Source organism: Rousettus aegyptiacus, unplaced genomic scaffold (genome assembly GCF_014176215.1).
Source record: "Rousettus aegyptiacus isolate mRouAeg1 unplaced genomic scaffold, mRouAeg1.p scaffold_m13_p_9, whole genome shotgun sequence".
NCBI classification, from domain to species: Eukaryota; Metazoa; Chordata; class Mammalia; order Chiroptera; family Pteropodidae; genus Rousettus; species Rousettus aegyptiacus.
The window spans coordinates 30723295-30743467 of record NW_023416312.1 but is presented as its reverse complement, the minus strand read 5'-3'; the positions used below and the strand labels follow the sequence as shown (position 1 = coordinate 30743467).

At 42.8% G+C, this 20173-nt stretch overlaps 1 protein-coding gene and 1 pseudogene across 1 annotated transcript; one reads left to right on the top strand and one right to left on the bottom strand.

Moving 5' to 3' along the window:
• Positions 1-1697: 1697 nt before the first annotated feature.
• On the bottom strand, positions 1698-16224 carry LOC118607718 (protein SSX4-like). The gene is made up of 6 exons (XM_036226527.1): positions 16117-16224; positions 15948-16062; positions 15517-15606; positions 13951-13991; positions 2585-2723; positions 1698-1945 (listed from the first exon to the last, which is right to left on the bottom strand). Exons 1-6 carry the CDS (start codon positions 16222-16224, stop codon positions 1845-1847), a joined length of 594 nt encoding a protein of 197 aa, XP_036082420.1. The 3' UTR covers positions 1698-1844.
• Positions 8860-8978, top strand: LOC118607897 (annotated as a pseudogene).
• Positions 16225-20173: the final 3949 nt, after the last annotated feature.

The window sequence follows — 20173 nt, the reverse complement described above, 5'->3', positions numbered from 1 at the left end:
TCCAGAGGTGGGCTGATGGCAGAAGTAGGGGAGACGGCAGCCTCATCAAGAGTATGGACACATTGCAAGGCCGGATGGAAGCCAGGTGATGGGCAGTGGATGAGTCCAACAATGCAATCTTTTCTCCACCTGAGGCTGGTGTTTGATGTTCCACGCACGTCACCTTGGTGACCTGGTTGGTAGCCTCGATGTCCCCCAACACCCACAATGTTTTGTTTTAAATAGACTCCCTACTGCCTTTCCCCAGAGCTGACCGTTCCATGTCTGTGGCCAGCAAAGGTACATCTGGCAGAGGACTGTTCCATTCTTAACTCTCATCTCCACCCTTGCCCCAAGCCCTGTCATGAGACCATGGATGGACAGTTCAACACCTTTGTCAAGTAGACGTTTACATCTGTTGCTACTCTGCATCACAGCTAAGTAGATTCTTCCAATCCTGTTCACGAGGTACCCCACATGGCCTGCTCTCCCTCTTATTTTTCTATGATCCCCAGTTGAATGTTTTATCTCTGTCTCCTCTACACACTTCCCAGTGGCCATCCCAGCCATTGACCCTGAAGATCTGACAGAGGGCAAAGTCCAAGGTGTCTTAACACCTCCAGATTCAGCCAAAGGGTTGGGGTATACACGAGTCATCAAATAAAAACTGGAAATATCTCCCACTGAATATGTGGTCCACATATGCATGTCTTGTCCATGATGTCTCTCCAGTACTAGGAACAGCCTTAGAACACAGTATACACCTACTAGGTGTTTTTGCATGAATGAGCCCTTTGATACAGCAATTTCACTTCTAGCAATGTGTGCCAACAAAACACTCACACATGTGCACAAGGTTATGTGCACAAGACTGATGGAGCAAACAATTGAGAAAAACTTGTTTATTAACTGTCAGCAAACTATGCAGCATATGAATAATGGGGGTTGGCAGCATGGAGCACCTGTTGAACATGGAATGGAACAAGGGAGAAATCCCCAGGACATACTGTTACTGGAGAATAGTAAGTGGGACAAGCTCATGGTGGTAGCCTGTGTGTTTTTCAAAACGTAGAGGAAAAAGTTTGACTCAAACCCCCAGAACTTCCCTCAGGAGTCACATCTGGAGAGGGGAGGGGAGAGCTCTTCTGTGCAGAGATACCTTACAACACTTGTTTCCTGAGGTTAAGTGCATGGACACACAGACAAATATTATACCTTCATTATAGTGCTAACGAGATGCTAACTTCTAGTGGAATGTTAGGCACCTAGTCAGAACCATCGTGCTTAACTTTTCACTGTTGTCAACTCTTTCTTTCACTTGCTGTCCACCTTATGGTCAAGAGTTCACGGCCTGGCCCATGTCCATGAAAGGCCACTAGGTTCTGCTTTTTATCATGGGTACTTGTCATATCCCTGAGGTAAAGGCAAGGAGAGAGGAGAATAAATGGCAGTGAGCTCCCATAGCCAGATCCATCAATACTCAGGCCCTCATGCTGACCTGCAGGGCCCTGATTCTGCTCAACCTCACGATCTGGACGCACTTCCCACTGCTTCTCAAGGCAAAACTTCTGCTCATGTCAGAGACTCCTTCACCTGTCCTATGAGTTCCTAGGCTAGGAGAACGTGTAGCCTATACATCGGGAGCTGACCAGGTTTTGGAGCCCAGGGTACCCTTGGTGGGGAAGATCCCTAGATATACAGAAGATGGAGTAGAAAGAGTCTGGAAAGCCTCATCATTTAGTATCCATGTGGCACCCCAGAGTCTCTGAGAAAGGAATGGTTTAGGGAAACTGAAATTTGGATACTGGTACCATTAAGAACAGTGTGTTTTGCAGGGATGTGGCTTGGACTGAAGTGTCACAGAGTTATTCATCTTCCTCGGGGTCACTGATCTCTTCATACACAACTGTGTTCTTTCTTTCCCGCAGCCTGTGGGCCCAGACATTAGTCTTCACTGCCCTGGATCCTGTGGTGGAAAAGAGTTGGTCAATGGGGAGTTGTGGAGTGTTGGGCTCTGTTTATCAGATGAGCTGCCTCCTTTATGCCAAGTGCCCTGGGGCCTTCCACATCTGCTTAGAGAGGCTGAAATATGCCTTGCACAAGTACACTCCAAATGCCACCTAAGAGTTTTAGTTTTGTCTCCTACCACTGTCAGGATTAGATTCCACACTTCTTTACTTACCAGAACATTCATTAAAACATTCTTTCAGCATATATTTTTAAGGTCATATTGTGTGTCAGCTGAGGGCTGGGGATACAACTCTGAGTATGGTATTTTCCCAGGTTATTGTGGTTAGAATTTTTTGAGCACCTTTCATGTCATTAACCTTTTCCATTTAGCACCTTCAAACAATTTATGAACTATGATTCTTTATTTCCATTTTATGGACTAGGAATCTGGAGCTCAGAGAATTCAGAAGGCTTGCCCATGAATACATGGCTTTTATATCAATGACGACTTAATCTGTGACTCTGGAAGTCATGTATTAATGGCTCAGCTGGTGCTGAACGACATCCTCAGTCCAGCCTGGACCCAGTCATGTCCAGGATCCATCTCCCACTCTAGGAGGGCCAGAAGAGTTCTTCCCAAATGATTTCCCCTTACCTGCTGACTTCTCCATCTGCTGACAAGAGGCATTTGCTTTTCCTGGCGAACACAACCGTTTCTGAGGTAGCTCTGGGCCAGGTGATTCTAGTAGTGGTTTCAAATCATGTTCTTCGCTTGCTAGCTTCTTAGGCATCTCCTTTTCATGTAAAAGTCACATAGAAACGTTATCAATGCCATTGATCTACTGCTTTAGGGCTTACAAAGTGTCTTTACGTGCAGTACATTAATCAATATTTTCCACAACTCTGGGAGATCACTACATGACTCGAACATGAATTGTGAAGAACCTGGGAGGTCAGAAGAAAATGGTACGGCCTAAGTGAAGGGTGTTTGCAAGACCAGAATGCTTGTCTTCACAGTTTCTGGTTCGACACTCTCATACACAGCAGAAGTCTCCATGTAAGCGAGAGTGTGGCACATGGAAGATTTGGAAAAGAATAGCATTCTAGAGAGAGAGAGAGGGTCAAGATTGCGACTAAGTAAAAGCAGGGTTCACCTCCTCTAGGACCAAATTAAAACTACAACCATATTGTAAAAGAATGTGGAGACCGATGTTCATAGCAGCATTATTCACAGTGGCCAGCACATGGAAGCAACCGAAGTGTTCTACGATAGATGATTGGCTAAAGAAGCTGTGGTACATATATACAATGGAATACTACTCAGCTATAAGAAGAGATGAAATCCTACCATTTGCCACAACCTGGATGGATCTTGAGATAATCGTGCTAAGCGAAATAAAGACAGAAAAAGCTGAAAAATCATATGATATCACTTGTATGTGGGATATAAACCTAAAATCAACAAACGAGCAGGAAAAACAAATAGAGACTCATGGACATGAACCAGAGGGTAGGAGGTGGGAGAGGAGGGGGTAGGTAGACAGTTACAGGGGGTCAAACATAGGGGGGCAGGGGGAGGGTGAAGTGGGTAAATGGGATCAAATATATGATAGCCAAAGGAAACTGGACTCTGGGTGGTAAATACACAATAGAATACACAGACGTCAAATTGTAATGTACAACTGCAATTATATAATTGTATTAACCAATGTTATCCCAATAAACTTAATTTAAAAAAAAAACATGGAGAATCACCTGAAGTCCAGTTGATCATAACACATATATCTGATAACATAAAGAAGGAGCTACATCAAAGCTGGTAGGAGGGGCTAAGTCAGAATTCAGGCTGGACCCGCACCTGTGGGTGGTGGTGGAGCACCGAGAGTGAGGCCATGGCTGCAGTGGGCCCCCTCAAAGAAGAGAGGGGTCCTCACACCATACAGGGGCTCCCCAGCCCAGGATAAAGAAGTCTCCAAAAATTCTGACTATAAAAATCAGAGAGGATTCTGTCCGGCCAGGTGAAATGGAAGGACACTGAAATCTCAGACATCCTTTTAAAGGGCTCATGCAGACTCCCACCTATAGACACACACACCCTGGGCACCAGCAGAGAGACAGAGGCTCTAGCAGGAGTCATACGGGGAAAGACTGCATTGAGTAGCACAGGAACGCGGGCCGGACAGACAGCCGCCATTGTGCCTTAGTCAGGGCCCACCTACGGGCAGTCTATATATGAGCAGTGGTGTGACTGTACTGAACCGTCTACCTGCACAGGCAATTCTGAAGCTGTGCTGGCCTGGGAAAATCAGCCCATCCTACCCAACCCACAGATTGCTCAGGGCAGCTTGTGGCTGGGTGGCTGCCCCTGCTTTGCCCTTTTCTAGGGCTGAACATTTGGCGCAGGCAACAGACCTCAGCCAGTACTGTGAGTGCATTTCAGGGACAGTTTCGGGCAGACCACTACTGCCAAGATGAGCTTGGGAGGATCACGGGATCTGTGGGCCAGTCCCAGACAGTAGCTGGTCTTGCCGTGATCTGTGACTTGTGGGAATGCGTGGGTGGACATGGAAGCTGCAGCAAGACTGAGGCTGTATTGGCCTGATGGCCCTTGTCTCCCCGAGACTCCACCCCACCCAACCCACAAATTGCCCACTGTAGCACATTGACAGGCAACCATCCCTGCCCTGCCCCTTTCCACGGCTACACATTCTGCACAGGCGAAAGAATTTTGCTAGCACAGTGCATGCATTTCTGGGAAATCAGTTGCATGCAGACCACTGCTGCCTGCAAGAGCTGCAATATCGCTTAGGGGGATAATAGGGGTCTGTGGGACCGCCCCAGATGGCAGCTAGTCTTACTATGACCCGTGACTCCTGTGGGAACACATGAACACAAAAGTTGCAACAAAACTGAGGCTGTATCGGCCTGAGGGCCCTTGTCTCCCTGAGATCTTGCCCCATCCAATCCACAAAGTGCCTGTGGCCCATTGACAGGCAGCTGCCCCTGCCCTGCCCCTAGCCGGAGTTACACATTCTGCTCAGGCAACAGACTTCAGTACTGCAGTGCTCAAATTTCGGGGAAAACAGCAGAGAGATCACTGCTGCCAGCACAAGATACAATATCGCTTGAGCAGACCGCAGAGGTTTGTGGGCCTATCCCAGATGGCAGTAGGTCTCACAGTGATCTGTGACACTTGTGGGACCCTGATGTCCCAGATTTGGCAGCAAATCTGGTGCTGTATAGGCCTGATGGCCCCATACCTCACTGAGGCGTCACCCCAACAAACCCACAAGTTACTTGTGGAAAGCCTGTTCCCAGGCAACTCAGTCCCATTCTGTTCTTTCCTTGGGACATGAATTCAACAGCAAACAATAGCACTGTGTGGCCCACACAAAGCCTGTGCATCTGAGAGAAACTTTCGGTGTCGGGCCACAAACCAGTGCCCATGAGGTTCAGTAATTCTTGAACAGACCTTGGCGTTTATCGGCTCGAGGTGGGCAGTGGCTGACCTTGCTGTGATCTGAGACTTAGAGGGTGCCATGGAGACAGTGCTGGCATATAAAATGACACTGCAGTGGCAAGGGGGAAATTTCCTCCATATATCAAGGTGACTCCCAGGGTCCCTGTACCACCTAATCCACGAATCACCCAGAGGCTCTTCCAGTTGCAGAGTCTTAAGGGCAAATGACAGGCATCCTCATGCCCGGAGGCACACTGGTTCTTCTGCTGAACTGCCTTAGGCCAGGGATGGGGTATAACAGGACTGCTGCCAACAGCATTGTCTCATTCACTTACCTTTAGATCCAGCATAGGCAGCAACCATTTGTGAATTTCTTTGTAGCTCTCATTAGGTAGCCAGAAACAATCAAAGGCAGTGGCCTACTGGAGAGCCACTCCCAAGGGGCCACAGAACTAACACACTTGGAGACTAGCACTAGAACACAACAGAGAAATTCTGACGAGCCCCATAAGCAGTATACACAAAAGTGGTCTCAACAAGTACACAGCCTACTAGGGGCTAATCCTACTCAGTGGGGTTAGCCTGCACATAGCATCTCATATTTTGTGGGCATAGACAATTCCGACAGTCAGTCCAAGCGTTAATCCCATCACTGATGTACTAATACCAATAAAGGCTTGGTGACAGCAGAAGATCGCAAACAACCTACAGAAAGAACACGTCCAGAGCCCCAAGCACAGGGAATCAAGGAGAGTGCACCACTGGGCCACACAGGATGCCTTCCACATAAGGCCATCTGGCCAAGGCTGACAGATGAAACAAATCTTGCTAACACATAGAAATGAACACAGAGAGGCCAATAAGATGAGAAAACAAAGAAACATGCCACAAATGAAGGAACAGGATAAAACTCCAGAAAATAAGCTAAATGAAATGGAGACAAGCTATCTACCAGAGACAGATTTCAAAATAATGGTTATAAGGATGTTCAACAAACTTAGGAGAAGAATGGATGAGCTCAATGAGAGCCTCAACAGAAATAGTAAGCATAAAAAATCACACAGAAACCATAAAAAAGAACCAGACAAATGAAGAATATAATAGCTGAATGAAGAATACACTAGAAGGATTCAACAGTAGACTGGATGAAGCAGAAGGTCGAATTAGCAAACTGGAAGACAAGGTAGCAGAAGATACCCAATTGGAACAGCAAAAGAAAAAATAAGAAAAAAAACTGAGGATAGTTTAAGAGACCTTTAGGACAACGTGAAGTGTAACAATATCTGCAGGTAGGAGTACCAGAATAAGAAGAGAGAGGAGGAGCAAAGGGTTAAGAATTTATTAGAAGGAATAATGACAGAAACTTCCTTAACCTGGCAAAGGAATTAGACATACAGGTCCAGGAAGCACAAAGAGTCCCAACCAAGAGGTATTCGAATATCCAGACCCACACTAAGACACACCATAATGAAAATGCTAAAGGTCAAAGACAAAGAGAGAATCTTAAAAATAGCAAGAGAAAGGCAGTTAGTTATTTACAAGGGTACTCACATAGGAATGTCTGATGATTTTAAACAGAAACTTTGCAGGTCAGAAAGGACTGGCAAGAAATATTCAAAGCTATGAAAAACAAGATGTTACAACCTCAAATAATCTACCTAGCAAGGCTTTCAATTAAAATGGCAGGTGAGATAAGAGCTTCCCAGACAGGAAAAAGCTTAAGGAACTCATCACAAACAAGCCAGTATTACAAGAAGTGTTAAAGGGCCTTCTATAAAAAAATGTGGAAAAACAAATAAATGCAGTTAATAAAATGGCAATATTATGTGCCTATCAATAATCACTTTAAATGTAAACGGATTAACTGCTCCAATCAAAAGACATAGGGTAACCAAATGGATAAGAAAACAAGATCCATGCATATGCTGTTTACAAAAGACCCACTTCAGATCAAAGAACACTCAGACTGAAAGTAAAGGGATGGAAAAGGATATTTCACACAAACGGAAATGAAAAAAAAAAGCCAGGGTAACAATACTTATATCAGATAAAACAGACTTTAAAACAAAGGCTACAATAAGAGATGAAAACGGGAATTACATAATAATAAAGGGATCAAAAATCAAGAGGACATAACCCTAGTAAACATATATGCACCCAACATAGGTGCACCTACATACACAAAGCAATTATTGAGTGACAAAAAAGGAGAGATCGATAGTAACACAATCATAATAGGAGAATTTAACACCCCATTGACACCAATGGATAGATCTTCCAGGCAAAGAATCAACAAGGAAACAATGGGCCTAAAAGATACACTTGAACAGGTGGACTTAATAAATATTGTCAGAGCATTATCCCCCAAAGCTGCAAAATATACATTCTTCTCAAGTGTACATGGAACATTTTCAAAGATAGACCACATGTTAGGACACAAATCAAGTCTCGATAAATTTAAGAAGACTGAAATCATATCAACCATCTTCTCTGATCACAGTGGTATGAAACTAGATATCAAATACAAGAAAAAAATGAGAAAATGTACAAACACATGGAGGCTGCATAACATGCCACTAAACAATGAATGGATTATTAATGCAATCAAGAAAGAAATCAAAAGATACCTATACCAGAAGATACTAAATGAAAATGAAAACACAATGACTCAACATTTATGGGACACAGCAAAAGCAGTCCTAAGAACGAAATTCATAGCAATACAGACCTACCTCAAAAAACAAGAAAAAGCTCAAATGAAAAATCTAATCTTACAACTAAAAGAACTAGAAAAAGAACAGCAAACAAAGCCCAAAGTGAATAGAAGGAAAGAAATAATAAAGATCAGAGAGGAAATAAACAAAATAGAGTCTGGAAAAGTAATGCAAAAGATTAATGAAACCAAGAACCAAGAGCTGGTTCTTTGAAAGAATAAACAAAATTAACAAACCCTTAGCCAGACTCTTCAAGGAAAACAGAGAGAGGACTTAAATAAATAAAATCAGAAATGAAAGAGGAGAAATAACCACGGATTCCACAGAAATACAATGTATTATAAAAAAAATACTACAAGCAATCATATGCCAACATGTTGGATGATTGGGAAGAAGTGGACAAATTCCTAGAAACATACAATCTCCCAAGACCGAATCAAGAAGAAACAGAAAATCTGAACCAGCTTATTACCACCAATGAAATAGAATCAGTAATCAAAAACCTCCCCAAAACAAAAGTCCTGGACCAGATGACTTTATAGGCGAATTTTATCAAACACTCAAAGAAGAATTATCACCTATTCTCAAACTATTCCAAAAAATTCAAGAAGAGGGAAGGCACGCTAATTCCTTTTATGAGGCCACTATTACCTGGATTCCAAAACCAGGCAAAGACATTACAAAAAAAGAAAACTATAGGCCAATATCTCTTATGAACGCTGGTGCAAAAATCCTCCACAAAATATTAGCAATCTGGTCTATGGCCAACCCACCCTGAACAAGCCCGAACCCGTCTTGGCTTGGAAACTAAGCAGGGTTGGGCCTGGTTAGTACTTTGATGGGAGACCACCTACGAAGATCAGGTGCTATAGGAATAAAAAAAGTGATTGTAAGCTGACAAGTTCCTTGCAATCTGTGAAGTCAACCGAGGGTTTCCTTGCCTAAAAAATAAAAAATTATAAAAAAAGTAGTAATCTGAATTCAGCAATACATTAAAAATATCATACCCAATGATCAAGTTGGATTTATTCCTGGAATGCAATGTTGGTTCAATATCCACAAATCAATTAATGTGATACACCACATTAACAAATCAAAGGATAAAAACCATATGATCATAGATGAGGAAAAAGCATTTGACAAAATCCAGCATCCAGTTATGATAAAAACTCTCATCAAAGTGGAAATAGAGGGAATATACCTCAACATAATAAAGGGCATAGATGACAAATCTATAGCTAACATACTCAATGAGGAAAGGCTAAAAGTATTTTCCTTAAGATCAGGAACAAGACACGGATGCCTACTTTCACCACTCCTCTCCAACATTGTACTAGAAATCTTAGCCATCGCAATAAGACAAGAAAGAGAAGTAGAAGGCATTTGAATTGGAAAGGAAGTAAAACTCTCGTCATTTGCTGATGACGTGATACTGTATAGAGAGAACCCTAAAGATTCCATCAAAATACTGTTAAAACTGATCAATGAAATCAGTAAAGTAGCAGGTTACAAAATAAATATTCAGAAGTCAGTGGAATTGTTATCCACCAATAATGAACTTTCAGAAAAGAGAAATTAAGAGAATAATCCCATTTACGATTGCATCAAAAACTATAAAATATCTGGGAATCAAATTGACCAAGGAGGTAAAAGACCTGTTTTCAGAAAATTATAGGTCATTGAAAAAGAAATTGAAGAAGATACAAATAAATAGAAGCATATACCCTGTTCATGGGTAGAAAGAATCAACATTGTTAAAATGGCCATACTACCCAAAGCAATCTATAAATTCAATGCAATCCCTAACAAAATACCAAACACATTTTTCAGGAAGCTAGAACAAATAATCCTAAAATTTATATGGAACCACAAAAGACCTCGAATAATCATGGCAATCTTAAGAAAGAACAAAGTTGGAGGTATCATACTACCTGATATGAAACTGTACTGCAAGGCTTTGTAATCAAAACAGCATGGCACTGGCATAAAAAGAGATACATTGATCAATGGAATAGAATAGAGAGCTCAGAAATAAATTTATGCCTATTCACTTAATATAAGACAAAGGAGTCAAGAATACACAATGGGTAAAGACAGTCTCTTCAATAAATGATGTCAGGGAGAAATTGGACATGCAAAAAAAAAGAAAAAGAAAAAGCTAGACCGCCTTCTAACACCATATACAAGAAAAGACTGAAATGGTTAAAGACTTAAGTGTAAGAATAAAACCATAAAACTTCTAGAAGAAAACATAGGCAGTAAATTCTCTGATATTACTAATATGAATTTCTTTTTGGATACATCTCCTTGGGCAAGAGAAACAAAAGAAAAAATAAACAAACGAGACTACATTAAATTAAAAAGTTTTTGTACAGCAAAGAAAACCATCAACAAAACAAAAAGACAACTGATTGATTTGGAGAAGATAGTAGCTAATCATACATCCAATAAGGAGTTAATATCCACAATATATAAAGAACTTATACAACTCAACAGCAAAAAAACAATCCAAGTAAAACAGGGTAGAAGACCTGAACAGATACTTCTCCAAAGAGGAAATACACATGGCTAACAGACATATGAAAAGATGCTCAAGGTTGCTAATAATCAGAGAATTCTAAAAGCAGCAAGATAAAGGCAGCTAGTTACTAAAAGGGTACTCCCATAACAATGTCAGCAGACACCTCAAGAGGAATTTTGCAGGGGAGAAGGAATTGACAGAAAATATTCAATGTGGTGAAAATTAAGAACCTACAACCAAGACTACTCCACCCTGCAAGGCTACCTATTAAAATTGAAGGTGAAATAAAGTGTTTCCCAGATAGAAAAAAACTGAAGAAATTCATCACACACACACAAAAAGTATTACAAGAAATGTTAAAGGGACTTTTTTAAAAAAAGGGGAATAAACAAACAAATATGAATAATAAAATGGTATTAATATGTACCTATCAATAATCGCTTTAAATGTGAATGGATTAAGTGCTCCAATCAAAAGACATAGGGTAGAAGAATGGATAAGAAAATGAAGCCCATGTATATGATGTCTATAACAGACCCACTTCAGATCAAATGACACACAAAGACTGAAAGTAAAGAGATAGAAAAAGATATTTCATGCAAATGAAAAAAAAATCTGGGGTAGCAATGCTTATATCAGACAAAATAGACTTTAAAACAAAGCCTATAATAAGAGACAAAGAAGGGCATTACATAATGATAAAGGGATCAATACACCAAGAAGACATAGTGCTAGTAAATTTATATGCACCCAATATATGAGCACCTACATATATAAGGCAATTATTGACTGACATAAAAGGAGAGATCAACAGTAACACACTCAAAGTAGGAGACTCAAAAACCCCACTGATACCAATGGGCAGATCTTCCAGGCAAAAAATCAACAAGGAAACAGTAGGCTTAACTGATACACTAGACCAGATAGATTTAATGGGTATTTTCAGAGAATTTCACCCCAAAGCAGCAAGATATACAATTTTCTTAAGTGCGCATGGAACATTTTCCAGGATAGACCACATGTTAGACCACAAAAAAAGTATCAATAAATTTAAGAAGATTGACATCATGTCAACCATCTTCTCTGATCACAATGGTATGAAACCAGAAATCAACTATAAGAAAAAAACTGGATAGTACACACACACGTGAAGGATAAATAACATGCTACTCAACAGTGAATTGGTCAACAATGAGATTAAGGAAGGAATCAAAAGATACCTAGAGACAAATGAAAAGGAAAATATGACTCAAAATCTGTGGAACACAGCGAAGCAGACCTAAGAGGGAGATTCAGGACAATACAGGCCTACCTCAAGAAACAAGAAAAAGCCCAAATAAACAATCTTACCTTACATTTAAAAGGACTAGAAAAAGAACAGCAAACAAAGCCCAAAGTGAATAGAAGGAAAGAAATAATAAAGATCAGAGAAGAAGTAAATGAAATAGAGTCTAGAAAAACAGTACAAAAGATTTATGAAATCAAGAGCTGGTTCTTTGAAAGGATAAACAAAATTGATAAATAAATGATAATGATAGTACCAATGTCAATATAAAAAATAAACAAATAAAAAATAGTTGGAAAAAAAGAGGTTATGGTCCATAAATATAATGGAATATTACTCAGCCATAAAAAATGAAATTCTAACATTTGCAATGGTATGGATAGACCTGGAGAGTATAATGCTGAGTCAAATATGTCAGACAGAGAAAGATAAATACCATTTGATTTCACTTATATGCGGACTCTAAGGGAAAAATGTCAAAGTAATTGAAAAGAGACTCAGAAATATAGAGGACAACCTGGTGAGAGCCAGAGGGGAGGGGGTTGTCGGGCTGGAAGAAAGTGATAAAGGGTTAAAGAAGTACAAATTAGTAATTGATAGATGATCACAGGGATGGGGAGCACGGCACAGGGAATAGAGTCAGCTGTAAGGTAATGGCTAGGCGTAGAGTCAGAGGACAGTAAGAGCAATCAGGGGGATAGTTTCATAAATTATATAAATGTCTAGCCAATGTGCTATATACTTAAAACTCATAATAAAATAAAATAAAATAAAACGCTAAAAGAAAGGAAATAAACTATGTTGAATCAAAAAAAAAGAAATAGCCTTTTAAGACCTGTGACATCTGTGAAAGCAAGGAGGGCTTTCTATGAAATGTAAGTAATCTCATATAAGCGAATAAACAGCTTCTGGGAGAGAACCTATAAAAGTGCATAGAGAGGATGAAACACTGCTGGGAAATGGTGTGGGGGACATGAATGTGGGGAAAGGAGAGGAAAGGATGGTGCACAGAAATCTATGGAGACAGTAAAGAAAGGAGTGCGCCTTGCGACATACTGTCCTACCCTGGAAAAATCATTTGTGTGAAAATAAGGAGGGGGTTCCCACGTCAGTTCTGCTTGTGTCAGGGTGTGATATGGCCAGCATACTTCAGTTGCCTTTCATTTGGCTCCCTCATTCAGGGAACAGTGGACAACAGGTGAACCCAACGCTCTGAGCTTGTAAACACTTGCAATGTGGTAATAACAAAGAGGAATACTTTCTCTTATGACTCTTTTGAGTTCTCTCCTCAACTGTCCCCACTGTGGCAACCTAACTCCCAGATCCCTTTCCCCTCTCGACTGGTTTAATCTGTAATTGTGGAATCACTTATTCAATACACATTCTGGCTGACCTGATTCTTCAGAGATGTCTGAGGTGCAGGTAAGGCCTGAAGGAGCTCCCATTAGCGAGAGACCCAGGGTCTAAGCCATTCTAGAGCAACGTGAGAGTGTTTCTGTGACAGAGGAGAGGAGACCGGTACTTCCTGTTGTCATAAGAGAATCTAAAGGGAAGCAGAAGCAGCAGCTTTGGGGGAAAATCCTAAGGAGTCGACCTGAACTTCATAAACATGAAATATCCATAAGCTTGGAAATGTTTTGGAGCTTTGGATTAGACTACCGTCATTGCCACCACGGTCTCAGGAAAATTAATGACTCTGTAAACATAACATCATGGTTATTATTAGATATTATTTTTAAAAATATTCTCACCATTATTTGTATATAACAGTAACAACTTCATAAAGGTTTTCTTAAGGATTAAATAAATTATTGCATGTGAAATGCTAAAGGAATATATGACATAACTATGAACGCATAAGTAGTATCAGGTATCACAGATGCTAATTATTAAACTACTGATGCTCAATCTGGCTTTGTGATAGACAAGGAAAGAGAGGCAGGGAGGACCAGGCCAGTTTCGAAGTTCTCCCATTCTTACCAAATTCACATCAGTGGAGGGAGAAAGGCCCTGTGGTCCTTCAGATTTGGGAGATACTCACCTTCAGGTGTTGCAGGTCGGAAGTTTCCTGTGGACACCCATCTAAAAGAAAGTGATACAGCAGAAGTGTTCTTTTTGCTGAATAATCCCAAACTCCAGAGATTATCCTGGAATATCAGGGAATTCTGCAGCAGATGGTATGAATCCATTCAGTGTCAAGGGCTTATTTTGAGCCTGGCTATGGAATTATTTAATAATGACTTATTTATGGCATTTACTGATGGTGTAAATTCACCACTTTCCTTCTGATGATTTACAAAATGTGAGCTAAATCGCATCAAATGCCTCATCCTGTTACATTACACGCTTCCTACTTTTTACCCAAAGAATGAAATGGGTTGTTTAGGAATTTGAACTGTATCCACATAAAGGTGTGTGACAACTAAAAATCACTATAGACTTAAAACGGGTGAATTTTATACCATGTCAATAACACCTCAACGAAGCTGTTAAGTGTGTGTTACACAAGGAATGATTTAGTCAGCGATTCTGGAAAGTTTGCAGTCTAAACACATTCCCCAATGTCAAAAACCTTGTCTATAGGCAAGCTCTGGATTCTGAGACCTCTGACAGTAATTTTGGGAGCTTGTGGAATCTGGCCTGTTGAATTGGGGAGTCACAGGTCTGTTGGAGACAGCAGGAACATTCTGACCTGGTCTTACGACTGTGCTGTCAGAGCAGAGGACCACTGAACACATCCCATCCCTTTTTTGGCGAGTAAACACACTGCTCGCAGGCACAAAGATTTCTAAAATCTGTTGCTTTTTTCACCCCATGTTGCATCTGCTCACTGACAATTGAAAAAACTCAGTGTGTGCGTGCGTGTGTGGGATTTCTCTCTGAAACCCTCTCCCAAGGTCAACCCATAGAATGAGATTCATTTACGAGTGAGAGTACGATTCTGTTTGGTAAAGCACAGGAAAACAACTGAATGTCATCACATAATGCCTTAATCGCTTTGTCTCATAAGATGTTTATCCTAAGGTACCTATTCACTACTCTAAATTTGGCTCTGGTTGTTTTGGGAAGATTTGCACTTGAATCAAAGTTTTCTTAATTCTCCTGTGATTCATTAATGATGTTCAGCAGGAAAAATAACTCCTTTCAATAAAGAGTGACTCAAACTACAGAAAATTATGGAGAATAATATTAGACACCTGTGCCCATCTACCACTGGCTCTAGTCAGACCAAACACAATCTGACAACTGTTCATATCACTCTGAGATCTTTATTCGAATATAACAAAACATTCTAACCAAGTCACAATTGAAGGCATCTGCACAGCCCTCACGGATGCCTGCCCTCCTCCTTTTTCTCTCCTGAATCTGATGAGTTGTATTCTCATTCAGGTTTTTATACACCTGCCAATAACTTATCCATAAAATATATATGTTCCTGTTTTGCGTGATTTAGGATTTTATACGAATGGCCTCTGACTGTATTAAACCTTCTGCATGCAGCCATGATCCCTTTAGGAGAGAAACTCCTGAGAATCTTTCCTGAGCGGCTGAACCCTGAAACAGTCGCGCTTCAGGGGACAATTTCCAGGCCCTTCCTGTCACTCACCCTGATTCCAGGGGTTCTGATCTTCATTCTCAGGAGATTTTGCGGTCTGTTTGTTAGGATTCATGAAAGCTGGGAGGGTGGCATTGAGACCTAAAAGAAGCAAAATATTTGTTCTTTAAGAGACAGCATGAGAAGTGGGTGGGATGCTGGAAAGCAGCAGGGACAGTCAAGCTCGTCAGCCGGCTGTTAGATCTGAACAAGGGCCGGAAGGAGAGAAACTCGCGGGATCCAAGTCTGAGCACCTCTGTGGCCACTCCCGCCCCTAATGCCTGCACAGGAGCAGAAGGTGGGAAGCTTCCCTGGGACTTATCCCCATGCAAAAGGAAATAAGGGGACACTTGCTGCAGCCTAATCAGAAGCCATGGCCTATAGAGGGAAAGAGGGATGGCTATGTGTTCCCAGGCCTGTGTGGACCCAGAACTTGTTGTTACCTAGACTAGTCATGGTGTCGTAGTTTCTCTTCATGTACACATAGGTGTATTTCTGTGAGTTTCCCAGCTTTGCCCATTCTTCCTTAGAGAAGTATTTGCAAATATCCTTGAAGGCCTAGAAAACAAAGAAAAATGAATCCAGGCAGCAACTCAGGTAACCATATCTGACCTTCAGCTGAGACTCTTCCTGCGCCACAGTACCTTTGCTGGATCTGTAAACTTCAGATAATAACACCTCCTGGTTGATGTCATGGCTATCTAGGAGAACTTGTGGCATCCTAGCCATGCCTGGCCATTTCCAACTCAAGCAAGTTCATTCTTGACTGCCTCCCCATCTCTTCTCAGGATCTCCAGCTAACATCAGTTTTCTTATAGTTTGCCAACTAATCAATGTTCTTCCTTATATCTGTAGCTACGTAGGAATGACTAGACCATATAATACTGCCCATTATGTTACAATTGGGGCTCAGCTTTTGGATAAGATTCCACTGAGCCAGTGCCAACATCAATAAATATTGCTTCGTGCTTATAGCCTTGGTGTCCCATCTCTCTGTTCAAGAATCCTGCAACATTTTGTGGTGCTTGTCCAGGATCCAGAGATGGCAGTCTTTTGCTCCCTTGTCTTTGGGGTCTGGCCCTCAGGATGCTGGGAGAAGTGCATTTCACCTGGTGCGCCAGTGGAACCTATTGTCTGTAGGGAAAGATGACTCTTCCAGAACTGAGTGGCAGCTCCGAGAACACAACGGAACCCGGAGAGGTGCAGTAACCGGCCCTGGAGCACCGCCCGACTGAATGGTAAGGACCCGGGTCCCAGGAATAGCCTGTCCATTAGAGGACGGAAGGGGAGTCTGATCAACTCTCGAGGTCACCCGAGTACTCTACATTTGTTAGAGGAAACCGTGACCTCTCAGGTATATAGGGAGGAGGGCGGAGTGGTTTGTGGTGTGTGATGGCATGTGAATGAGATGTGGCCTGCCTACGAAGTGACAGTTGATCCTCTATCCATGGTTCCATGACCAACCTCATATGGCTTAGGGTGGTGTCACTGGATCTCCATGAGGAGTCTACTCCAGTGATCTGTGTTAGGGGTTTACACCGACCGACCAATTGCTAAGAGGCCGCCTGACAGATCCCTGAGAGGGGCGTGGCCGGAGAGGCTGAGGGGAATCTCTGAGTGCACGTGCAACACTGACCACAGGTGGAAGGATGAGTGGACAACAGAGTAAACAGACACCTTTAGGTTGTATGCTTAAGAATTTCAAAAAAGGTTATTCAGGAAATTATGGAGTTAAATTCCCTCCACAGAAACTCGCCACCCTTTGTGAGATCCACTGGCCCACTTTTCGTGTTGTGTGGCCAGCAGAGGAAGCTCTTGATAAGGAATCATTGCGAAGGTCTCTCAAGTCATAACCAGTCAACCTGGCCACTCAGATCAATTCCCTTATATGGGTTCCTGGGGGGGCGATAGTTTGCAGCTGAACCCCTTGGTTGAGAGTCTGCGTAGAGGAAAGCTGTAGGTTTTCCTAGCTCAAGACTTGGTGCCCTCCCAAGTTCAGTTGAAGGAAAAGAAGCCTGTGTTGCCAGCACTAGGCCCATACCGGGCTCCATTCTGCTAGGCTCCCAGGAGCTTATGGTCCAAATGATAGTCGAGGGCCGACCTATTGACTTTATGAGTGACTCTGGTGCTGAACACTCAGTTGTAACTCGGGCCTGTGGGCCCCTTTTCTCAAATACAAGCTACCATTATGGGAGCAGCCTTGCTGGTGCAACCTAGGAGGATGAGAAGTCATCCACGAATTTCTATATCTGCCAGACTGCCCTGTAGCACTGATGAGACGAGACCTTTTAGGAAAACGAAAGGCTCAGATTACCTTTGACGCATATGGCCAAGCAGTCCTAACTTGAGGAGGACAGAAGCAAAGATCATGTCGCTCATGGTTCCCCAAGGAGAAGAATGGTGCCTCTATAGTCTCATAGAAGAGTCCCAATGGGGACTTGAGCTGCCCTTCAAGGTGCCCAGAGTGTGGGCTGAAGACAACTCTCCAGGGCTGGCCCAACACATTCCTCCAGTGGTAATTGAGTTAAAACCAGAAGCTGAGCCAACCCGCCAAAAATAGCATATCATCCCCCATAAGGCACAAGTGGGGATCTAAAAACATTTAGAGAGATTTCTGAAGTATGGAATTCTTTGTCCCTGCCAATCATCCTGGAATACACCTCTCCTGCCGGTTCAGAAGCCCACAAACCAATGAATACTGGCCAGTCCAAGATTTACAAGCAGTCAATCAGGCAACTGTCACCCTGCACCCTGTCATCGCTAACCCATATACCCTCCTGGGCCTCATCCCTGCTGAGGCAGCCTATTTCACCTGTCTGGACCTCAAGGATGCCTTCTTCTCCATTCACTTGGCTCCTCAGAGCAACCTATTTTTGCCTTCTAATGGGAAAGCCCTGAAAGAGGAGACAAGGGCCAGTTGACATGGACAAACGGCTGCCTCAGGGTTCAAGAATTCCCCGACCATCTTGGGGACAGCTCTAGCCTCTGATTTAAAGGCTTTCCTGGCAAACCTAAACAGATGTACATTACTCCAGTATGTGGATGACCCTCCTCTTAGCAGGAAAAACCTATGAGGAATGCATGGAAGGAACGCATCTACTCTTCAAACTCCTCTGGGAAGCAGGTTACGAGGTCTCTAAAGAAGGCTCAAATATGCCAAGAAAGCGGTCAAATACCTCGGCTTCTACCTGTTGCAGGGAAAATGCCAACTCGCCCAGCAAGGAAATAAACAGTCTGCTCGATTCCTGTCCCTACCTCCTGGCGACAAATCTGCACAATTCCTCGGAGCAGCTGCCTTCTGCAGAATCTGGACACTTAATTTCTCCATCTTGGCCAAACCTCTTATGAAGCCACAAAGTGAGGAGAATGGGAAGCCCCTGCTCTGGGAATGTACACAACAGAAGGCCTTTGAGGAAATCAATGGGGCACTCACTAACGCCCCTGGACTAGGACTCTCAGACTTAATCAAATCTTTCTTTTCTGTACCTTCATGAGCGCATGGGTGTCGCAGTAGGGGGTCTTAACCCAACTGCTAGGCTCTTGGCACCATCCCATGGCTTATCTCTCCAAACAGTTTGACTCTGTTCGCCCAGAGCTGGCCACCCTGCTTGTGAGGACTCGCAGCCATGGCCCTCCCTGTGTCAAGGGGCTGACAAACTGACTATGGGGCAAGAACTGACAGTTTGAGTACCACATTCTGTAATCACATTACGGGAGCACAAGAGATAATATTGGCTAACTAGTGCCTGGATGGTAAGATACCAATAAATGCTGTGCGAGAATCCACGCATCCACCTAGAGGTAGTACGAACCTTGAACCCAGTCACCTTGCTACCTGTTTGGCCTGGCCAACCGGACCACAATTGCATTGAAGTCATGAATGAAGTGCTTTCCAGCCGACCCGACTTGATAGACCAGCAGCCCCTCAAGGACCCTGATGTAGAATATTACACTGATGGTAGCAGCTTTGTGAGAAAGGAGAACGCCTTACAGGATATGCCGTGGTTACTCTATATCCCACCACTGAGGCAAAAAACCTCTACCTAGTGAACCTCAGCAAAGAAGGCAGAGCCCTTCTCCGTGAACCGCACTCTTCAGCTGGACAGCACGACTGTGTGCTAATGTATATACCGACTCTAAGTATGCCTTCTCATCACCACCCTCCATGTACACAGAGCCTTGTATAAAGAGAAGGGTCTAATCATTCAGGGGAAAACCATAAAACATGAAAGGAAATCTAGAACTCTTAGGTGCTGCATGGGCCCCCAAGAAAGTAGCAGTCGTGCACTGCAGAGCACATCAAAAAGGGGACGCCATAATTGCCACGGGGCAACCACAGGGTGGACTATGTTGCCAAACTGGCCGTGGCCAAGGAGACGGCCAGCCCTATAGCTCTAACTGCTTCCTCTTTTTCTCCTGTCAATTAGCTAAATGGGACCCAAGTGCTCGCATCAAGAAGAAGCCCGGTTTAAGACTGAAGAGGGGAGCCTCCTCCCCCGGTGAATGGTGGAAGTTCAAGGATGGAGAGAATTGCAGTACTTGGAACCCTAAACCCAGTCTTTGTCAAGCAATTTCACCAAAGGACTCAATCTTGATGGCACTACCCTAGAAACTACTCTGGGTTGGTACTTCTATGTCCCCCGGCTCTCTAGCATCTCCCGAGCGGTGT